Genomic DNA, 21,678 nt, shown 5'->3' with positions numbered 1-21,678 from the left:
ATGGTGGTCACAGGGAGAGGGATGGGGTCAGTGTCTCCTGGGGACAGAGAGTGGATGGTGGTCACAGGGGGAGGGACAGGGGTCAGCGTCTCCTGGGGACAGAGTCTCTGTTTGGGATGATGGAAACTTCTGGAGATGGTTGGTGAGGATGGTTGCACAACAGTGTGAATGTGCGTAGTGGCCCTGAGCTGTGCACCTAGACACAGTTATGATAAGTTGTACGGTATGTGTTCTTTACCACAATTCCATAAAAAGAAAGCAGATTAGTGCATGTGAGGGGCAGGGGGAGGGAGGGGGGCAGTTGCCCATGGCTCGGGGCATTCCTTCAGGAGGACAGGAGAGTTCTGGAACTACAGGGGCATGGTGGTTGCACAACACTGTGAACGCACGACATGCCGCTACCCGGGAACGCTGAACGTGGTGCTATGTGTGTTTTACCACAACACAGACGTGCGCCGTGGGGCCCTGCAGGCACAGCCCGGGCCTGTTCACTGGGCCTTGCCCTCAACCTTCAGGGTAGCCTAGAAGGATGGGCCCTGAGCGTCACCCCGCGGTAGCTGGGAGCATCACCGCACGGCCACCCTTGGGCCCCGAGTCCCCGTCTTTACAGCCGCTGCTTGCTCTCGGGACCTGAGCGTCAATGCCGCACCACAAAATGCCAGGCACTTCACCGGGTCCCTTTCTGTGGGGGTGGAGGGGGAAGCCACCTGCAGAGGGCGGGGGCCTTGAGTGGGGGTCCCTGAACATCCCCTCACCCTGTTTCATCGTGGTGTCACCAGGGCACAGGCAGGGGCTCCCAGGACGCAGACAGGCCAGGGCACAGGCACGCTGCCCCCAGTACGTCACCGTGAGGTCCTCACTTGAAAGCCTGTCATTCTGAGGACCTGACACTAGGTCCCACCCCACTGAGGAAAAAAAGCTCAGAGTCACAGGAGGGTACGGGCGGCACACAGACACGCCGGCCCGCACCTGCCTTCGGTGTTTGGGGGTAACGGTGTTGTGACAGCAGACCTGCCAATCCCTGGAGCCGAGATAAAGGCTCCGAAGAGCAGGTGCTTATCTGGTTTCTTCTGCCGTGAGTGCACACGGGGGAAAGGTTTGCGATTACTCAAGCGTTTCGTAACTCTGTGGACCCACAGCTCCCAGAGAAGGATGAAGGTCGCTGGGGCCTTATCTACTGTTCTCCTTCTTTATCAGCCAGTGGATCCTCATGGGCGGGAAGATTGTCCAAAGCCCACGAGTTCTGAGGCTCAGCGCTGCGGGCACGGCATGATTTAGCAGCATCGGGAGCATCCCGCCACGAACCGCTCACATGGGACAGATAGCAAGAGGCCCCAAGGTTAAACCCGCTGAGATTAGCTGAGCTCACGTCCCCACTCTTTGGGTGGAAGATACATTTTCTTCTGCTGACCAGTAGAGGAAGGCTCACAGACCCCCCCGCCCCATCCCAGGGGTCTCTGATGTTACTGCCCCACTATCTTTATGTGAAAAATTGTAAAGAGAGGTGGAAGACCAGCCACCTAGGATTAAGTGTCAGGGACTGTGGGGTGGTGGGGGCTGCGGGTTGTCTGGTGGATGACAAAGGGCAGGATTTGGAGCCAAGGACAAAAGGCACAACAGCCTCCCTAGTGGCCCCGTGGATGCCAGACGTGGCCAACTCGGGCATGTGCATCCCCAGAAGCTCCTGGCCCCCTCAGAGGCCTCCTTGGGGAGAAGGACACCTGAACTTTCCAGGGCAAATGGGATTTCACTGGACAGAGAAGAGGGCCCAGAGACCTGAGAGGGGGTGGACGTGGGGACAGACCGGGCCACCCATCAGGGCAGGGGTGTGGCTGACCGGCATGGGGGTCTTCCCTTCTTCCCACAGGCCTGGGAAACCAGGCCAGCCCTGGGCCAGGAGGCATCCCCATGGGGGGCTGTGGTCCCTCCAGCACAGAGCCCGGACGGCGGGCTTCGGGGCCAGCCCAGCTGTTCTACCTCCAAGTGGGACCCGATAAGCCACAGAGGGAGCTGGTCCCGGCATTCCCAGGACAGTCAGCTGGCCGGAGAGCACGAAGCAGGCGTGCAGGCTGCTCAAAGCACCCTTTGTTTGCGGACTGCCTGTGGCCAGCTGCTCCCAGCCGCGCGCCCGCGGTGAGGGCTCATGGGCCTCACGGTGACATGTGCTGGGCACAGCTGGAGCCCTCGGTGCACAGTTGCCACCCACCCCGGGGGACACCAGCCCCACCCTGCCAGAGCTGCCCCACCTTCGGACAGGCGCCCCGGCGCACCCAGCAGAGGGGGCAGGGGGCCTGCACCAGGCGGGGTGTCGTGGTTCCCAGACCCCACCAGGGAGCTTACCCCCCCTCCTGCCTCTCCCTGTCAGCTCCCCCCTTGGCCATGGGGAGCCCTGCTGCTTGACTGCTTCCCCTTGGCCCCACAGACCTGCAAATGTGTAGCCACACAACCTTGGCCCTGGACCCCTCCGCTTCCTGCCTGGGTTCCTGGCTCCCTGAGGTGGCCCTAACAGGTCCGGTCCCTGCTCAACATAGCCTGTGGGCCAGGCCTTGCATCAGCCACTGGGAGGACAGGGAAGGAGGCCCTGCTGCCTGAGGGGAGCTCCAGGCTGGGACAGTGGGGCAGGCCAGGCCCCTGAAAGCCCCCACCCCCCACAGGACGGCAGGAGACAGGATCAGCCTGGTGGGCCACTCAACCCTTCCAATACCCGAGCATCCTCATCTATCAAATGGGGGTCCCTGGTGGTGTCTACCTCTTGGGGCGGTAGGGGGCTGAGATGAGACGAGTCCCTCCGGTCTGTGGAAAGGACCTACAAGACAGGGGTGCATTCACGGCCCCCAGGTAGAAGGGACCTCCCAGGGGCAGGTGGGGAGGAGGGTGCAGGATGGACAGGTGGAGCACTCCCGACCTGGTCTGGGGCCGGCATGCCACCCTGCCACCCCTACAGGCCCCACGCCTGGCTCGGGACCCTCAAGCTGCCTGCAGCACAACCCTGACCCTGACAATGCACCCCAAGCCTCAGCACCTCCACCTGACCTGATCTGTGTCTCCCTGGCCTGGCCTGCCTCCTGCCAAGGCAGTGGACTCATCCCAGCCCAGGGGACCCCTCCCCACCTCCTCGGCCATCCCCCCAAGGCCGGGGCCTGCCTTCAGTGCTGAGCCCCAGCACGGCACCCAGCTGGTACTCGAAGGGCCACATGAGAAACTCTAGGCAGGACATGCCTGCTTCTTCCCTAGCATCTCCTCACCCAGGGTGGGTGCCACACTCCAGGCCCCATTTCCCTGTGTGTGGGACATGGATCCCCACCCCCACATAGGTGGGGCCCACCTGCCTGAAGTCATTGGTGCTCTGGGGCTCCCCTGCAGCCTCTCGACAGGCCAACCCCCCCCCAAATTCCATGAGGGCCCCACGAGTCACCAGACACTGAAGAGGTAGATGCCCCCTGGCCGGAGGCTGAGAGCTGGACAGGTTAGCTGCCCCGGGGGCTGCCCCCTCCCCCATGAAAGGTTGTTACAGGTTTGGGGCAACTCAGAAGGCGCTGGGCCACTTTCCCCCAAGAACTGTCCCCCCACCCCCCGCCAACTGCCTGGGGTGGCCCTTCTGCAGGCCAAGCAGGAGAGGCCATAAGACTCGTTCTGTCACCACAGGGATGGATCTTCCCAACTGCCCAGCAGCCCCGCCCTACACGCGGGCAACAGCTGCCGCCTGGCCCCCTGGCCTGGTGCGGGGCCACTGCCCGAGCACCCAGCTCGAGGGAGGCCTGCTGTCCAGCCTGGTGGGCGGCTGGCTGCCTCCTCCAGTCCTGTGTGCCCCCTAAGCAGCCACCTGGGGGTATAGGGAGGCTCCAGGCACCCCCACTCCTCAACCCCGTAGCTGGGGTCAGGCCCCTGGGTCCCCTTATACCACCACCTGGCCTCACATTCAAATGTGTTGTTACAGCTGCACAGGCTCGGTGGTCACTGGGGCCAGGCTGTAGGGGTCTTGAGTCACAGACAGGGCACTTGCTCCACGCCTGGGCATCCCAGGGAATCCTCTGGGGGGCCAGACAGCCTTTGAGGAAGCAAGAAGAATGGAGGACAACTTCTGAACAAGTGCACCTATGGCCTGAAGCTCAGGCTGGCCCCCCTGCAGAAGCCTCCCCAGCTCTGTTTCAGCCTCCAGCCTGCCGCCTCCTCTGTCCAGAGCTCTGCAGGCACCTGTGAACCCCAATGCCCATCCCCCTTGGCACTTGCAAAGGGGTCTGCGCCTCATGGTGATGCATGTACTCGGGGAGCAGGGAGGGTAAGACCAGACCAGAAACTCCAGCACACCTGCAGCCCTAGCACGTCCTCAGATTCCAGGCCACCTGGCTCAGCCTCTGAGGAGAGGCCACCCACCCGCAGTGGGAGAGGGAGCTCCCTGATCACTTTACTTCCCTTGGACTGCAGGTGACATACCAAGGCCCACTTCAGTCACACAAGCCTCCAGTGGTTGGGCAAGGGGCCCCAGTTCTGGGACCCAGCTCATGGTCTCAGACCGCATGCCAGCATTGCAGGGGCGCCTAAGGACTGCTTGCTCCCTCCCCACCTGGGTGTTCCTGAGGTCAGGAGGTGGACCAGGGCCTGGCCACTCCCAGAACATCTGACTGGGCTGGGGGAGGAAGATGTGGCCAGGAAGTGGCCCCCAGGGCAGCTGTCTTCTCCCTGCCCAGAACAGGCTCATCACAGACTCTGATGAAGCAGCTACATGGCCCCTGGACACCCCCAGAGCACCTGGCAAAGGGTGGGCACCCAGGAGGCATTCAGTAAATACATGCGTGTGTGTGTGTGTGTGTGTGTGTGTGTGTGTAATGTACACATTCTACCTATTATTTGCTTTTAATGAGTGAATTTTAACCCATGTAGGGAGACAACACTCCCAATACAAGAAAGCTACTTGCTAAGCAAATGTGGGCAATAGTATAAAAGTGTCCACAATCAGTGCTGGGGGTGGGGGGCAGGCCAGGAAAGTGCTTCCTACCATGAGGAAGGATCTGCTTTCCATAACCTTACATAGCGTGCTTGCTCCACATTCATCCCCTGTTGGTCCTGACGGTGAGTGAGACGAGCACTGCTAATTCCCAAATGGCTGGGCCTTTGTGGTAACCTGGTAGCTGTTTATTTCTAATTGTATGGGGTTCTGATCGCAGCCAACTATATATTAACTTCTCAAAGTATGTGAGGTTCTTCTTCCCAGCCAGGAGAAATGACTGGCTTTACAGATGTTCCGCAGGCATAAGTAAATAGAACATCTCTAATATCACGATCCATAGTTACGGTGCTGGTTTTAAAACACAGCCCCAAGATTCTTCACCACTCTTCCCGCTGCATCTGAACTCCATGCACCAAAAAGAAGGCGGTGGAATAACACTGCCCACTCTCCAGGCCTGCCCACCTCCCGTCCCAGGTGCCAAGCAGTGAGGAAGCTGTGTACCCCGGGGCAGCCCTGGGAAACAGGTGGGCCTGCCACCCTGACAGCCTGCGGCTGAGGCCAGGCAGAGCGGGAATGGGGCTGTCCCCACGAAGCCCTGCTCACTGCAGATTGGTGAGCCCTCGGGACAGGTATTGAAGGGTTTGGGGATGCTTGTTACACGGCTGTAGGTAACCATCATTTCAGATTACCATTAGAATCCCCTGCAACACAAACTGTCTACACCCTCTCTTATTTTGTGTCCGCCAGAACTGTCCTATTCTAAGCGGTGTGTTAAAGTCTCTTGCAGTGATCCTATTTCACTGATTTTGCCCTGCATTTCCAGTAGCTTTTGTTTTATAAATGTTTTATGCTGGGCAGCCCGGGTAGCTCAGTGGTTTAGCGCTGCCTTCAGCCCAGGGCGTCATCCTGAAGACCCAGGATCGACTCCCACGTCGGGCTCCCTGCATGGAACCTGCTTCTCCCTCTGCCTGTGTCTCTGCCTCTTTCTTTCACTCTGTGTCTCTCATGAATAAATAAATAAAATCTTTTTAAAAAAATAAAAAATAAATAAATGTTTTATGCTGTTCGACATATCAGAGTCCACAATTACATCTCCTCCAGAAGTGATACCTCGTGTGGGCTTGTCTCAACATTGACAGTGTGCACTCTGCTTTTGCATGTATTTGTGTGGCATTGCTTTGGCTGGTCCTGTGTTTTTCAAGTGTCCATTATCAGCGTGCTTTACTGAATTCCTCTTGAAAACACATTTGTTAAAAATAAAAATAGAAACCTTTCTCATAGTCCTGCTTTTTAATAGAGTTACTTCAGCCATTCATTTAATGTAAAACTGGATACATAAGCTTTATTTTCCCATCCTACTATTGCTATTTTATGTTGTTATTTTATTTTCCTTCAAGATGGGGAAGTGATCAACATCTTACCCTTTCCCTCCTTGTTCCTCTGTGGACACTTCACTGAACTGTTTCATCTCATCACTGTGCCCTATGTTTCTGACACTTATAATCACACCCACTCCAATCTGAGGCAGTTCCACTGTAGTTTCCCCTATGATGGCTTCATCCCCAGAGAGACAGGAGTTTCTCTGTGATTTCACCTCCTCCCTGTCCCTAAACCCCCATCAATGGCTCCCCAACATCACTTTTCATAGATTTCATGAAACCCTACACCATTATCAAGAATTCCTGAGCACAGGGACCTCTCTTGTCTCTCTCTGACCAAGTCCCTGGCTCTGAGCACAGTGCCAAGCCCATGGTGCAGGCCGGGAACCATTAGTACAATGAGTGACAAGAGTCCCCAAGGGCTGCCTACTTCTTGTGCCAGAAGAGGACAGGTCAGAATGATCCCCAATGTCCCCCACTTCATAAGCCCAGCCCACTCCCCTGGTCCAGACATCGTTCAGGATTGAAGTGTACCTCCCCGAATCTCATGTGCTGAAGTCCTGTACCCAAGGACTGGTGACTGGGACCTTATTTGGAAACAGGGTCTTTGCAGATGTAATTAGTTAAGACCAGGTCATTAGAGTGGGCCTTAATCCAATATGATTGGCACCCTAACAAATAGTGGGGAGATGGGTACATACAGGAAGAGCACCGTGTGAGGATAGAGCAGAGACCGGGTGATGCATCTACGAGCCAAGGAACCTCGCAGATAGCCAGCAACCACCAGAAGCTGGGACAGAGCTCCCTTCAGAGCCTCAGAAGAAATCCACCTGCTGACACCTTGACCACAGACTTCTGGCCTGAGAGGGGCAGCATTGGTGCCCAGGGGCTCTGGGTTATCTTCAAGGTCAGACCAAGGGCTGGACAAAGGTCCCTGCACATGTCCAGGTCACAGGACCCAAAGCTTTCTCCTCCTGGGAAGGGGTCCTGCAGGCCTTGGCAAGACAGTATCTCTGTGTAGGCAAACACTGTCCTGTGCCTTCCCCACTCCATGGAAAAATCTCAGCTCTGAAGACAGAACCCCAAATACCAGAAGAGGCATCCCAGCCTGACAATTAGCCAAAGCAAAGGCCCCGGGGCAGGAAAAGGTAGGTATGTGTGTGTGTTGGGGGCAGGGGTGCGGTGTCCTGTGCTCTAAAGAGTCAAAAAGGCAGGTAGGGCTTTCCAGAAAGCAGATCCTGAACCCCCCACTGAGCCCCACTGCGTGGCCTTGGGGCCAGGAGCTCCGTGAATCACACCCGGGGCCTCGCACGCAGGAGTAGCCGGGCGGGCCACCCTGCAATTTGTGGTGGGGGAGCAGGAGGCCCAGAGACCGCCCGTGCCCGGCTGCAGACACCATTAGCCGCCCAGCAGCCAGCTTTACACGTATTTAAAGCAAATCCCCCGTCTTCCCCAGACAGGGCTATTTCCGTCTATGGGCCAGCTAAATGGGGTTTATTTTCAGCCCCGGAACCTCACAGCTGAGGGCTGTTAACCCCAGAGAAGTTCCACCCCCTGTGATGGCCACCTTAGCTGGCTGGGATGGGTGAGGAGGGCAGAGGGGGAGGCGGTGTTTTTATTTGCTGAGAGCCCAAGCTTCTAAAAATGTCTTATTTAAGAATTTACCCAGAACGAGAAGTTTACCAAACCAAGAGAGACTCGGGGATGAAAACCCTTTCTAATTATCTGGTTGAAGTGCTGAAAGGCTCTGCCTTGGTTTGAACGGTGTTGACTTTAGCAGAGGCTGAGGGGCTCCGAGGACCCGGCGGTCGGGGGGCTGCCGCCCTGGGGGAGGGCCTCACAGGGTGCGCGTGCCGAGTCCCCGCTCCTCTGGGTCCCAACTGCTGGGTACCTCGCCCGGTTCCGCACATCCAGAGATTTTAATGACAGGCGGTGAATTTAAACAGTTTTTTTTTTTTCTTTCAGGAATGTTTTAAGGGATTGGGAGGAAATTGTGCACGGATTTTGCTGTTTTAAGAGCTAATATGTGAACAGCTTCAGAAGGATGTATGTTGTTTTAGGGCTGGAGTTTACAGAGTAAAAGCGTAAGACAAAAGCAGAAGTGCCATGGGCTCCAAGGGCTGTCTACTTGAATTTCATCCCTCTGAGAAGGGGTGGCCTTCCCGAGAGCAGGGCTGGAAGGAAACAGGAGGTCTGATCTGCAGCACCCTCCCCCCCCCACTGCGTCCTGTCACCAGCACGTCCACAGGGGTGCCCAGCTGGGCGGCTGCAGTGAGGGGCTTGAGGGGGCTTGGAGTGGCTCTGGGGCACAAGCCATCAGCCTGCAGCTGATGTCAGAGCACCAAGGAGGGTCCCCCCCCACAGCCCCCAGTGCCCACATTCCCAGAGGGGACAGGCCCTGGGTGGGGGTGGGCTCCCAGTCCTTGGAGACAAATATCAGAGAACAAGCTACCACGAGTTACTCAGGAAGAAATACCCAGAATAGCCCAAAACCCATGAAAGAAACTGAATTTCTAACCGAAAACTTCCCCACAGAGAAAGCCCCAGGCCCGATGGCTTTGCATGTTCTGTTCAGTGAAGAAGGCAGCAATTTTGCCCTAACTCTTCCTGAACCGAGGAGCAGGAACCCTTCCCAACCGATTACCTAATGCCAAAAGCAAAGACGTTACGAGCAAACAAACCAGACCATATCCCTCATGAACACAGATGCAAAAACTCTAGATTTTAGCAAATCAAATCCAGCAATGTATGTTTTAAAAACTCATCATGACCAAGTGGGCTTTATATGCAGAATCCGGGGTTGGTCTGCTCGCTGAAAATCACGGAGTGCTGGTCACTGTACTCATGAAGGAAAAAGAACACATACAACCTTCTCAACGATATAGAAAAAAAGCATCAGATAAAATGCAACAGCCAGTCTCAAAAGCCACTCTTCCCAGCAAAGTAGGGAAGAAGCCTCACCGGGCAACGTGTAAAACCCACAGCTTGCGATCCTACCTCCTGGTGGGGGACCAAACCTCCCCCCAAGACCAGGAACCTGATGTGGGGGACCGCTCCCTCCTATTTACTAAACGTGATGGTGGAAGCAGAGCCAACGTATCAGGCAAGGACGAGGAACAAACAGCACGGGGATGGACAAGGAAAACAATAAAACTGACTTTATTTGGAACAACACGATCATCTCCATAGAAAATCCTAAAAAAGCAACCTCCCCCCCCCCAAAAAAAAAAGCAGCTTCCAGAACTAATAAGGTTAGCGGAGCCACAGGCTACAAGGTCAACATGCTAGCCACAAACAATTCGAAAGTGAAATTGAGAAAACCGTACCATTTCAGTGTCAGAAACACGAAACAGTAACGAACCACGCAAATTACGTGTGAGATCTGCACACTAAAAGCCATAAAACACGGATGAGTGGTATGTAAAAATATCTAAATAAGTGCAGGGACACATCGTGTGCAGGAAGCAGAAAAGCTCAATGTTACAAAGACGTGCAGCAGACTTAAGTGCGTGGCCGGCGCGGCCCGGCGCTGATCAAAATTCCGGCAGGGTTCTTTGGTAGAAATTAACCGATTCTCAGCTTTAGGTGGAAATGCAGAGAGCACTGGAAGAATTGCCAACATACTTTTGAAAATGAGCAAAATTGAGGGATTAACACAGCCTGATTTCAAGGCTTACTATAAATGTCATATTAATCAAGACAGTGTGGTAGTGGCAAAACAGATTAGAAAGTCCAGAAGCAGACCCACGCATATGGTCAACTGATTTTCATCAAAGGTGTCAAACTAATTCGATGGAAACACGGCACTGGAAGAATTGGGTAACCACATGCAGGAAAGATTTAATACCTGTCACTGCGTATAAAATTAAACTTGAAATGAATCACAGATATAAACACAGAACGTAAAACTAGAAAATTTGTACAGAAATATAGAAGAAAAGCCTTTGTAACCTTGGATTAGGCAAATATTTCTTAGACAGAATACAAAAAACATGAACCTTTAAAGGGGGGAAAAAAAACCCAAAACACCAAACCCTGAAAAATTGGACTTCGTCAAAATTAAAAACGTCAGCTCTTCCGAAAGACAGTGTTGGGAGCAAAGCGAAGCCACAGATCGGAGGGGGCGCTGGGGGGTGGATATTGGGGAAAGGCACATCTGACCATCGGAGTCTAATGTCTAAAATTCTATCTGGAAAATAGGAAGAGCTCCTATAACTCGTTGGTGAGACAAAGGACCCAGTGCCTCGCGTGGGCAGGATGTCACAGAGCGTGCATGCGTGTGGCCAGTCAGCCCGGTGTCACCGGTCACTTGGGAGATGCCCCCGAAACCATGGGGTGCGGACCGGGCGGTGGCGAGCACCCAGAGCCGCCGAGCTAGTCGTGCGTGGACGGAAGGCGACGCCCCACAGAGCAAACTGTGGGAAACAGCTCGTGGTTTCTCAGCGAGGTCAGCGAGCGTCGACCGCACCACCCGGCCATCCGCTCCGAGGGATTTACCCAAGAGGAATGAAGACATGGGGCTACTCGAAACCTGTGTGCAATAATCAGGGCGGCTTTAATCATAACAGCCGAAAACTGGAAAGAGCTCAAATGTCCATCAGCCTGTGAATAGATAAACAAACTGTGGTACATTTTATCCTTTCCAATTAAAAGGAAACAAAGTAGTGAACGCAGGCCACAACATGGATGAAGCTCAAATGCATTCTGCTCAGTGAAAGAAGCCAGACACAAAGGCTCCGTAGCGCAGGATGCCTTTCACATGACGTTCTGGAAAAGGCAAGACGACGGGGACAGGAAACATCCGTGATTACCAGGTGCTGGGGGCGCGGGGGCGGGGGTGAGCCGCCAAGGGGGCACAGGGGGACTCTCAGGGGCGGTGGGAACCTTCTGGATGGTGACGGTGGCCGTGGTCGTGGGACAGCCGTCGTCTGCCGGGACCCGCTGACCGGCAGCACACCTAGAGACGAGCGGTTTCGCGGCTGGGAAGCTGGGGTTCCGTAAGCCCACGTGGAAACCAGGAAGAAATCAGACACACACAGAAGCCAACCCAAGAGATGTACCATCAAACTGACCCTTCCGTAAAAGACGAGTTAACACGGTGGAAGGAGAGACGTGCGAAATCAAAGATCAGGTTTTGGAAGATTTTACAAAACCATCCTGAGTCCAAGATCGGTCCCCCCGTCTGCCCAGAGTGGATGTCCGGCCGTCAGCAGGCCCACCGAGCTCCTGTCCCTGCTCCCCACCCTCTGCCCCTGCAAGGAGGTCTCCTGCACCCCCACTGTCCTCCTCTGTGTCTTCCCTGGAGACTGAGCCCAGCATGCTGACCCCTCACATCTTGGTGACCACCTGCCACCACCAGATTCACGCTCCATCAAGAGCTCCCAAGGGTGCCTCACACTCAGCCTGGCTCACATCCATGCCCTGGGCTGGTTGCACAGGAGACGCTTGGGAAACAGGCACCCAGGAAGCCCCACGACCAGATCGTGCCCAAACCTCACACCTGAGACCCCAACCCTCTTGCATCCCAATCCTGGGTGAGCTCAGCATCACCCATAGGGTGCCCTGCAGCAGAGGGGCCCCTTCGGGCTCCCTGCAGAAGCTCCTGGGCCATCCCCCACCCAGAAAGGCCCTCTCCACCAGCCCCAGACTCACGGCCCACATCCCACCTGCCTTCGGGGGACCTGGGCCCACACGTCGGCTCGGCCCCCAATCTGCATGCCGACCTCGGGAGGTGCGCTTCTGGCCCCACTCACACGGGCGTCCAGCTCACTCCCAGAGATTCCCCAGCCCCCCACCCAGCCCCACGTGCACGCTCAGAGCTGCTCAGTAGGGAATTTGCAGAGTTCTGAGTTTTCTGTGACCTTCAAAGTATGTTGGCTTCTTCTGTCTTCCGCCCACAGCATTTCACTTAACCCCCAGAGCGACCTGACGAGGGGGCGGTGGGGTGACGGTCAGGGTACCCCACATGGAAGAAAACCAACCACAGTGTCACGGGCTCTTCCCCTGCAGAGACTCCTGCATGGGGACTGAGAAGACTCATTGTCGGGGGGCCCTAGCCCCTGGTGAGTGAGCGAGGGCCAAGGTACGGTGGAGGGCTGGCCTCCCCGAGGACACAACATTTGACCTGCAGCCCAAAGGACAGGAGGGTCGCACATGGAGAATGCTGGACATCGGGGAGGCCAAGTCCAGGAGGCGGGACTGGTGGAGCCGAGCAGGGACCCTGCCTCGAGGGGCTTTGCAGGTCACAGGGAGGGGTGTGGGTGTCCCTTCACAGTCATGGGAAGCTTCCGGAGAGTTCTAAACAAGGCAGCGACTGGATCTAATTCCCTTTTTGAGGAGATCTGACCTGACTGCCATGTCATGGGTGCTGGTCAGGCCTGGCTGAGGGAGAGAGCCAGGTGGGCGGCCAGCATGCCCTGGACTAGGGGTGAAGGGAAGCCCATGGTGCAGAAGCAATAGGGCACATGGAGGCCCAGAGCCTCCCAGACATACAGCTGCCTGTCTGGGACCATATCAGAGCCCTGTGGCCCAGGTCAGAGAGCCCAACCTTTAACCTCAACACAGCCCAGCCCAGAGCTGTGCGCTGGAGGGCACGAGAGATGCCCTAGATCTGGGGATGCTCAGAGTGCTGCCCAGTTCATGGCCAAGGAGCATGAATGCTTAGAGAAGACTAAAGGAATGAGAGAAGTACTGGCCAGCTCTAGGCCACAGACGGTCAAGGCTCAACTTGCCCCCAAAGCTGAGATGTGGGCCCAGGGCTCTGCTCCTGGACGTGCCCCCCGGGAAGTCAGATGGCAGCCGCCTGCCCAGCCCAGGGTGCCCCCGCACACCAGATGGAACCTGCATGATATGTGTAGAGGCCCCAGGACAAGTGCCACTGCAGAGCACCCCCACCCTGGGGGCTGAGCCCCGCCACCAGTGCGGACCCCGTCCAAGGCTCTAGATGGTAAAGGACCTGTGGCTTGCGGGGGCTCAGGGATGGAGGGAGGCAGAGGTGGACAGTGACACTCCCGTGCATGACCCAGCACATCCTTCCTCATTGGTCAACACCCACAGAAAGTACACCAAACCTGACCCCTAATGTAAACTGTGTACATGAGTGAACAGTAATGATCAACGCTGGTTCATCGATTGCAACAGTGCCCTGTACTAACATGAGATGGAAAGAACAGTGGGGGACGCAGGGTCCGGGGCAGATATTTGGGAACTCTGTACTTTCTGCTCGATTTTTCTGTAAGCTTAAAACATGCTGTGAAAAATAGTCTAGCAGTTTTATTAAATAAATTTTAAAAAGAATTTTTATTGGCATACACCCCACCCACTTGTGTCTACATTGTCCTAGAAGCTCTTGCTGTTCGCCAGTGGGGCGGGGGCACGTGTAGCCTGTGAAGCTAAGTTAAATATGGGGCCCCCACAAGAAACACCGGTGCACTCATGGTATGGTTTTGTTCTCTCCCTGCCCGGGCCTGACTGCCTTCCTGCCCTCGGGCCAGCAAGCCCCCTGCCTCAGGGGTCCCCTGACACCCTGCAGTGGAGACAGGCTCCCACAGGGAGCACAGGCAGGTGTCCGAGGCCCCATCCAGCTCAGGCACAGAAGGGCCAGTCAGGCCAGGGCTGACACAGGGCGCCACATACTGTCCCCTCTGCTAGGAACACCCCCGACAGAAATTTTCACCTGACTCAGTCCTTTACCTTCACACGGAGCCACATTGCCCAGTGAGGTCACCATAGCACATCACTGTCTCTCCTCTGGGCACCCAGAGGTCCACCTGTGCTTTGGACACAGGTGGGCTATGCATGCCACTTGTGTTTGGGCGGCAGGTGGGGGTCCAGCAGTGTGGATGCGTGTCAACATGCCAGACTGTGACAGGTTACATGAGAAAACAAAGATGGGAAATGCTACAGGTGTGAGTGCAGAGGTAGCCATCAGAACAGAAGCGTGAGCCTCCCCAAATATCACCATATTTCTATAGAGCAAAGAATGTACATCTTATAGGGAAAACAAAATACCCAAGTCATGAAAGACTGACAGAGACCAAGAATATAAGTCATGCTAATAAATGCAAATAGACTTAACTCTGACCCATTAAAAGAAAAGCATTTGGAATCAGGTTAAGATTCAGCATATGTTTCACATAAAAAGCACACTACACGTATAAAGACACACATAGGTTACAAATAAAATTAAAAAAAAAAAAAAAACCAACTGCAGGAACATTAAGAAAAGAAAGCTGGAGAGGCCAAGGTAGATTTTAGAGCAGCGAACATGACCAGGAATGAAGAAGGTAGCTTTGTAGTGATGAGGGCATAATGGTCCTAAATGCTGATACATCAATAACAAAGTCTCATAATACACTGTGCAAGGGTGACCAGCCCCGAAGAACACACACACAGCCCCACAATTGGAGCTGGAGGTCTCAGAGCCTGCGGTCTTCAGCAGGACGAGCCAACAGGACACCTAAGAGGACACAGCAGACCCCACCACCAACTGCAGCCACCACTCGAGGGTTACAGGGCAGTGCTCCCAACAGCAGGATGCACACTGTGCTCCCATGCCCGGTGTGATACATACCAACATGAACCATATGCTGGGCCATAAAACAAGTCTTAATTGCATTTAAAAAGAATCAAATCATATGAAGTATTTTCTCTGACCACAAATGAATTAAAGTAGACATTAGTATCAGAAAGGTAGCTCAAAAACCCTCACGTGTTTGGGAAGTAAGTAATGCCCTTAAAGAAGAGATGCCCTTAAATAATCCAGGCATCAAAGAAGAAAAAAAAATCAGGAGATATTTTGAATGGAATGAAACTAACATAATGCATCAAAATCTGTGGGATGCAACTCCAGTCTTTAGGGGGAACACGTACCCCCAAACTCCCCTATTACAGGGACCTCTAACCAACGTCCTCAGCTTCCACCTTAACACACACACACACAAGGACAGTCAACGAAAACTGAGTAAATACAATAAAGAATAACAATCAGTACAGTAACCAGTGAAATCGCAGAAAAGAAACGTTGAAACTTCAATCAAATGTTGGTTCTTTGAGATCGATAAAATCACTGAACTCATAGCCAAACTGATCACACACACACACACACACCCAAAAAAGCACAAATTACCAACATCGGGAATGAGAGAGGTGACATCACTACATACCCCACAGATGTTAGTTAACACCCTGGGTGAACCGAACAAAGTCCCTCAACATACAGAACTCCAAAACTCACTCAGAGAGAAACAGGTAACCTGAGTATTTTATTAAGTTTAAAACCTAGTTAATGACCTTCTGACAAAGAGAAGTGCAGGCTCAGAGAGCTTTATTGACGGATTCCACCATGGGTGTGGGGAAGACACAGACTGATTCCACACACACTCTTCTCCCATATAAAGCGAGAACACAGCCTGGTGCACTTGACCATGACAGCACTGCTCTGGTACCAAATCCAAAACGTTGTAAGAAAACCAGAGAAAATGTCCCTCGTGAACCGAGATGCAAAAGTCCTTAGCAAAATTTCAGCAAATCAGGCCCAAAAGTCTACACAGAGAGTAGTATGACATGCATAAGTAGGGTTTAGTTTAATATCTGAAAATCGGTCAATGTGATTCACCACACTTTGCTCAAGAGATGGGGAAAAAAACATCCTCCTGTGTTAAAAAACCTCACAAGCATTTGAATCAGAAGGGGTCTCCTTCCATCTGAGAAAGGAGGGCTATAGATAACCTGCCCGCAACACGCGTGGTGGTGAGAAGCACAGTGTGTCTCTCCCACAGTTGGCGGCAAGGCAAGGATGTCCGCTTAGCCTGTCTCTGTTAGACACGGTGCTGCAGGGGCAGCCAGTTGGACAAGAGACACTAGTGGGCATCCAGACTGGAAAGGAAGAGGTAAAATGGCCTTTATATGAAGACATAATTATTGATGTAAAAAAAAAAAAAATTGGGACGCCTGGGTGGCTCAGCAGTTGAGCATCTGCCTTCGGCTCAGGGTGCGATCCCGGAGTCCCGGGATCGAGTCCCACGTCGGGCTCCCCACAGGGAGCCTGCTTCTCCCTCTGCCTGCGTCTCTCCTCTTTCTCTGTATATCTCATGAATAAATACATAAAATCTTTTTTTAAAAATCCACAGAATCCACTAAAAAAGCTGCCAGAAGGAAGAATCGAGTTGGGAAAGTTTCAAGACATAAGGTACTGAAATTATAGTTCTGAATACCAGCAACGAACAACCAACGTACCACCACAGACTACAGCATGAAACACAGGAGACTCTTAGGTGTCTGACAAAAGATGCACGGGACTTTTGTCCTGGAAACTACAAAACATCCAGACAGAAATTCAAGATCTAAATAAACGGGGAGGTGCGCAATGTCCATGGTCCAGAAAACTCGATCTCAGCAGATCACTCCTTCCCCCCAACTGATCTCTGGATTCAGTGCCATCCCAAACGTAACCCATACCAGCTTCTTTGTGAAAACTGACAAGCAGCTTCAAAAATTTATGTAGAGATGCAAAGGACCTGGGGTAATCAGCAATTCAAAAGAGAGGAACAAAGTTGGATGATTATCTTAATTCATTTCAAGTCTTCTTATAAAGCTATAGTAAGGGATCCCTGGGTGGCGCAGCGGTTTAGCGCCTGCCTTTGGCCCAGGGTGCGATCCTGGAGACCTGGGATCGAATCCCACATCGGGCTCCCGGTGCATGGAGCCTGCTCCTCCCTCTGCCTGTGTCTCTGCCTCTCTCTCTCTCTCTCTCTCTCTCTCTGTGTGACTATCATAAATACATTTTAAAAATTTAAAAAAAATAAATAAAGCTATGGTAATCATGGTGGTGCGGTGCTGGCGCAGACGCAGGTTAGCAGATCAGCGCATCAGCATAGACCATCCAAAAACAGGTCCATGTTCTCATAAGTTGGCTTTTTAAAATGGTGTCCTGACATGGTTGCATGGGTCAAGGACGCTCTTGTCAACAATTGGTTCTGAAACAACCGGACACTCACGTATCAAACTAGGAAGCTCAACCCATAATTTACACGGTATACAAAAGCAAACTCATGGACCTAAATGCAAACACTAAAACTATCAGAAGAAAATCTTAGTAATCACGTGTTTGGGAAAGACTTCTTAGATACAAAAAGCAAAAAAGAAGGAAAAAGCTATGAATCTGATGTTGTTAAAATGGAGAACGTTTTGTCTTTAAAAAGCACTGTTCCATGAATGAGAAGGGCAATCATAGACGGGGGAGAAATATTTGTGAACATACACCCACGTATCTATAATATATAAAGAGTCTTTATGACTTAATAAGCAGCAGAATACGACCTAGTGATAAAGAAGAACAGGTCACTGACACACACAATCACCTGGATGAGCCTCAAGAGATGATGTCAGGTGAAAGGAGCTACACAGGAAGGCACCGGTGTAGGAGTCCGTTTATAGAACGCTCTAGAAAACAAAGGCCAGTCAGTGGGTACCTCCTGAGTGGAGACAGGTGGGAGGAGGGATCCCAAGGACACAGGGACATTTTGGGGAGGATGGTGGTATCTGCTGTCCTGATGGTCTCATGATGTCTACACAAGTCAAAATTTACCAAACTGTGCACTTGAAATATGGCATCTCTCTCGTGTCAATTATTCCTCAATGTGGCTGGTTTGGGTTAAGAGAGCAGCGGAGATAAACCAGCGGCTCCTGTGGGTCCAGGTACCCATGCTGCCACCAGGTTGCTGGCTCACAACCAGGGCACCTGAGTGGGGTATAGATGGCCCTCCCACCCACCTCCCCAGCACCCCTACCCCACTACCACACACCTGCCCAGACAAGGAGGCCACCATCTTCCACCATCCACCATGGTCCACCATTATCAACTGTCCACTCTGATCTACCGCGGTCTACCACCATCCACCACTGCCCATCAACTACTGTCCACCACTGCCCACCACTGTCTACACCATCCACTACTGTCCACCACTATCCACTACCGGCTACCACTGCCCACCACTGTCTACCACAGTCCACCACCATCCACAACCATCCACCACTGTCCCGTTGGCCCTGTGGACTGAGAACTTTGCACCGTACATGCCTGCTCCCCATGGCCTCAGGTGTCAGAGCCACCAACATCACTGCAGTTTTCCACATGAGGGAACTGGGGTAACATGGGTGGGCCTACTGGGCAGTCTCAAGGGGCCTGGACCCCAACCATCTCCTTCAGTCTCCCTAGCAGGGCCCCAGGGCTGGAGGTCTTGGAGAGACACACCTAGGAGCAAGCCTCTCCTTCTTTCAAACCAGAAAGGGGTGAAGCCTGGAGGCTCAGGTCTGCTGCCCCCACCACCCCTCGGCTGTCTGTCTACACAGGAACCAGTGATGGAGTCTTTGGACAGGGGCCTCTGAACCCTGACAGGGAGAAGCTAGAAGTTCTTATGAGTACCCAGCTGAGAGGGGTGTCCCCACGTCCCAGAGCTACTGAGCGCACCAACAGATGTCCTCACTTAAAAGGACATCACCTTGAACCCACGATGAAGACCGAGACCATGGCAGGTGGGGGCCGTCTCAGGAAAAGTTCAGGGGATCCCATCCGGGGCCAAGCCCATCTCCCCAGTTACCCCACTCCCCGGAAACAGCAGTGAGGTCACGGGGGCTGTGGCAAAGCCCTGGCTTTCCCAGAGATCGCCACGTCCCGGGACCCCATGGGGTAGGTGACACGAGAAATGAGGAACACCCGGACCCCAGCGCGGGTCCCACCTGCAAGGACCGCGGCCCTCGTCCCCGACCCTCCCCAGCCAGGTGCGGGGAGCGGGCCCCCCGAGAAGAGGCTCAGGGACAGCTCGGGAAACTGAACACGAAGCCGAGCTGCCCGCCCCTCCCCCGGCCGCCGCCGAACCCTGCTCTGAATGCACGAATTATTCTCAGCTCATCGTGCTCGGAAACTGACCAGATCATCGCCCGCCAGGAAAGGGGGCAGGCCGCGCCTCTCAGCACACACTTGACATTCTGTTCTCCTCCAGGCTTCCGTGCTGACAGTTTCTGGATTAAATGTGCAAATGGAACGCGGCCCCGAGGGGGTCTCGCTCCCTGCCGGCCCGAAGCTCAGGGCTGAGTGTGCTTGTGCGCACGTGTGCACGCAGACACGTGCGGGTGCCTGAACAAGTGCGCCACGTGAGTGTGTCCACACGTGCGTGTCCACTTCCGCGCATGGGTGTGCCCGTGGCCTCGGGGCCACACCAGGCACGTCTTCCCTATCGGCGACGTCAGCTACCCCCGACCTCGACCCAGCTGGGAGCGCAGTGCCACTGGCCGCGGGTGCTCCAGCTTGGCGTTGGGCACGAGGAACTGTCCTTGGCCTGCTGGTGGCTGGGTCCACCTGAAGGTGCCACTGTGGCGCCCCTCACCTGGGGCTCAGGCTGGGGGTCTGTGCCTCACAGCCGCCAGCCAAGGAGAGGCCTGGAACTCGCCTTCCCAGGGGCTCAGTAGCCACAGGCTAGGGAGGGCAGGATCGCCCCGATTCCCGTGAGCCTGAAGATGCCTGGTGGGCTTCTCGGGCCTCCTCCGACAGCCTGGGTGTCATCGAGCCCTGTGGAGCCAGGCTGGGGCCACCCAAGGGTGCAGAAGGCACTGACAGGTCATGCTCTGGGCACAGTGTGCTGGCCCCTGGTCAAGACCGTTTCTGTCTGGTTCTTAGAAAGGGCTGGCAGCAGCAGCCCCTGGTCCCGGGGGTCCCCTGCGGTGCCCCCTTCCATTTGCCCCACAAAATGTGCCCAATCAGAATGTGATTTTATAACCAGAAAGCAGAAAAGGCAGTGGAGGAGCTGCTGCCCCCAGCCCTGAGGTCAGCTGAGTGAGGCAGGGGCCGGGTGTGGGGGCTGGGCGCGTGGCCGTGGCTCCCGACCCCACAAAGCGGCACCAAGCCCCCTTCTTCCTGCCCGTGAAGTCACACAATGACACACTTCAGTGGCCGCACAGCCGGGGCTCTGGTTTTCATTCTGTGTGACCTGGGGAGGCAGAGAACATGATTATAACCCGTCTGAATGCAGTGCCCTGGGGCAATTGCTCCGGCACCTGCACGGGCCCGTGGCCCCCGCCCGGCGACCAGCCACTCGGGCAGCCCGCTCGTGCGGGCCGCGACAGCTGGCAGACACCGCCACGCTGCGCCCCACAGCCACGAGGCCCTGCGGGCTCATCCCATTACCCTGGACGACTTCCCCAGGGCAGCCCCCGGGAGCCCCCCGCGGAGTGCCAGTGCCAGGCCCCGCCTGCGCCCGGCGACACACTGCCTGTTCAGCTCGGTCCCCGTTATGTTATGTCAGCTGTTACCCTGTGCTTAAAACAAGGCTCTCCAGCTGGCCGGGGTCAGATGTGAAAACAAGGCCCTCACAAAACCCGGCCCTCCAGCTACCCCGAGCCGGAGACCCCCACTGAATGTGGCACTTAATGACGAGCGTCTTTCCAGCCCTCGGGCAGAGCATAAAGGAAACACCTGTCCCACGGACGGCACACTCTAATCCCGCTAAATCCCGAATGGAGGAGCCTGCGGGGCCCTCAGCAAGGGGCCCCCACCCCAGCGTCTGACTTTTGTCCCGGGCCTCAGGAAGACGTTGACGAGTTTTGGTGGGCCGGGCAGGAGAGAAAACACGGGAGAAAACACGGGAGCCAGCCTGGGAGCGCCAGGAAGCCCAGGCCTCCCTCACGAGCTCACGCCTTCCAGGCGGACCCAAAGCGCCACGCCGGGACCGTCCTCCCGGGGGTGGCTGATGGGTGACCCGGGCAGGAGAACGCACCCTCACACGGGCCACACCCTCCAGGCGGCCAGGAGGGTCTGCTTTCTAGCTAATGCTGGAGGCTGAGCCGAGCCCCCCCAACCTGCCCGGAGCCAGGGGTGCCCCACTCGTTCCCACCACCCCCTGCACCCCAGCCCAGGGCGGCTCTGTCTCTGGTTACCAACCCGGAGCTGAATCATCACAATTTCTGAAAGGAGGAAAGACAAGACAGCGGGGTATGGGGGATGGTGGGGGGTGGGGGAGAATGTGAGACCACCCAGGCACCTGGCCACTCCGGGGAGAAAAGCCTGGAAACCTCGCACACGCGGGCACCCAGGTGCCCGAGGAGGCCATGGGGCCCCCTGAGCTCTGCGGCTCCCGGCGGAAGTGCTCCCCGGCAGGCAGGCCACCTCTTCTGTGCTCTGAGGCCTGTAGGTCAAGCGCGCTTGGGGGGCCCAGGGCAGATGGGGTAGCGGCCGGGGCTCTCACCGGGCTCCCAGCAGACGCCAGCACACACCTCCCACCCCACGGCTTCACAGCCGGCAAGAGGGAAGTACCACGGGGACACGGTGAGGCCCGACCCGGGCGACCCGCAGGGCAG

General features: G+C 55.1%; 1 protein-coding gene across 3 annotated transcripts in view; it reads right to left on the bottom strand.

The window, feature by feature from the left end:
* KCNQ1 (potassium voltage-gated channel subfamily Q member 1) overlaps positions 1-21,678 on the bottom strand; it is a 324,161-nt gene that overhangs the window by 246,039 nt on the left and 56,444 nt on the right. The window contains exon 1 of one of the 3 annotated variants that reach the window (XM_049096378.1): positions 11,994-12,059. The exons of the other annotated variants lie outside the window; for them this stretch is intronic. Within the exon in view, the coding sequence (XP_048952335.1) occupies positions 11,994-12,044 (51 nt within the window). The 5' untranslated portion in view covers positions 12,045-12,059. Of the gene's footprint in view, positions 1-11,993; positions 12,060-21,678 lie in introns of those variants that run through there. 3 annotated transcript variants of the gene reach the window in all.

The sequence above is a fragment of the Canis lupus genome, chromosome 18 (assembly GCF_003254725.2).
Source record: "Canis lupus dingo isolate Sandy chromosome 18, ASM325472v2, whole genome shotgun sequence".
NCBI lineage: Eukaryota > Metazoa > Chordata > Mammalia > Carnivora > Canidae > Canis > Canis lupus.
Note: the sequence above shows the minus strand (reverse complement) of the source record. Positions and strands in the feature narration are given on the sequence as shown.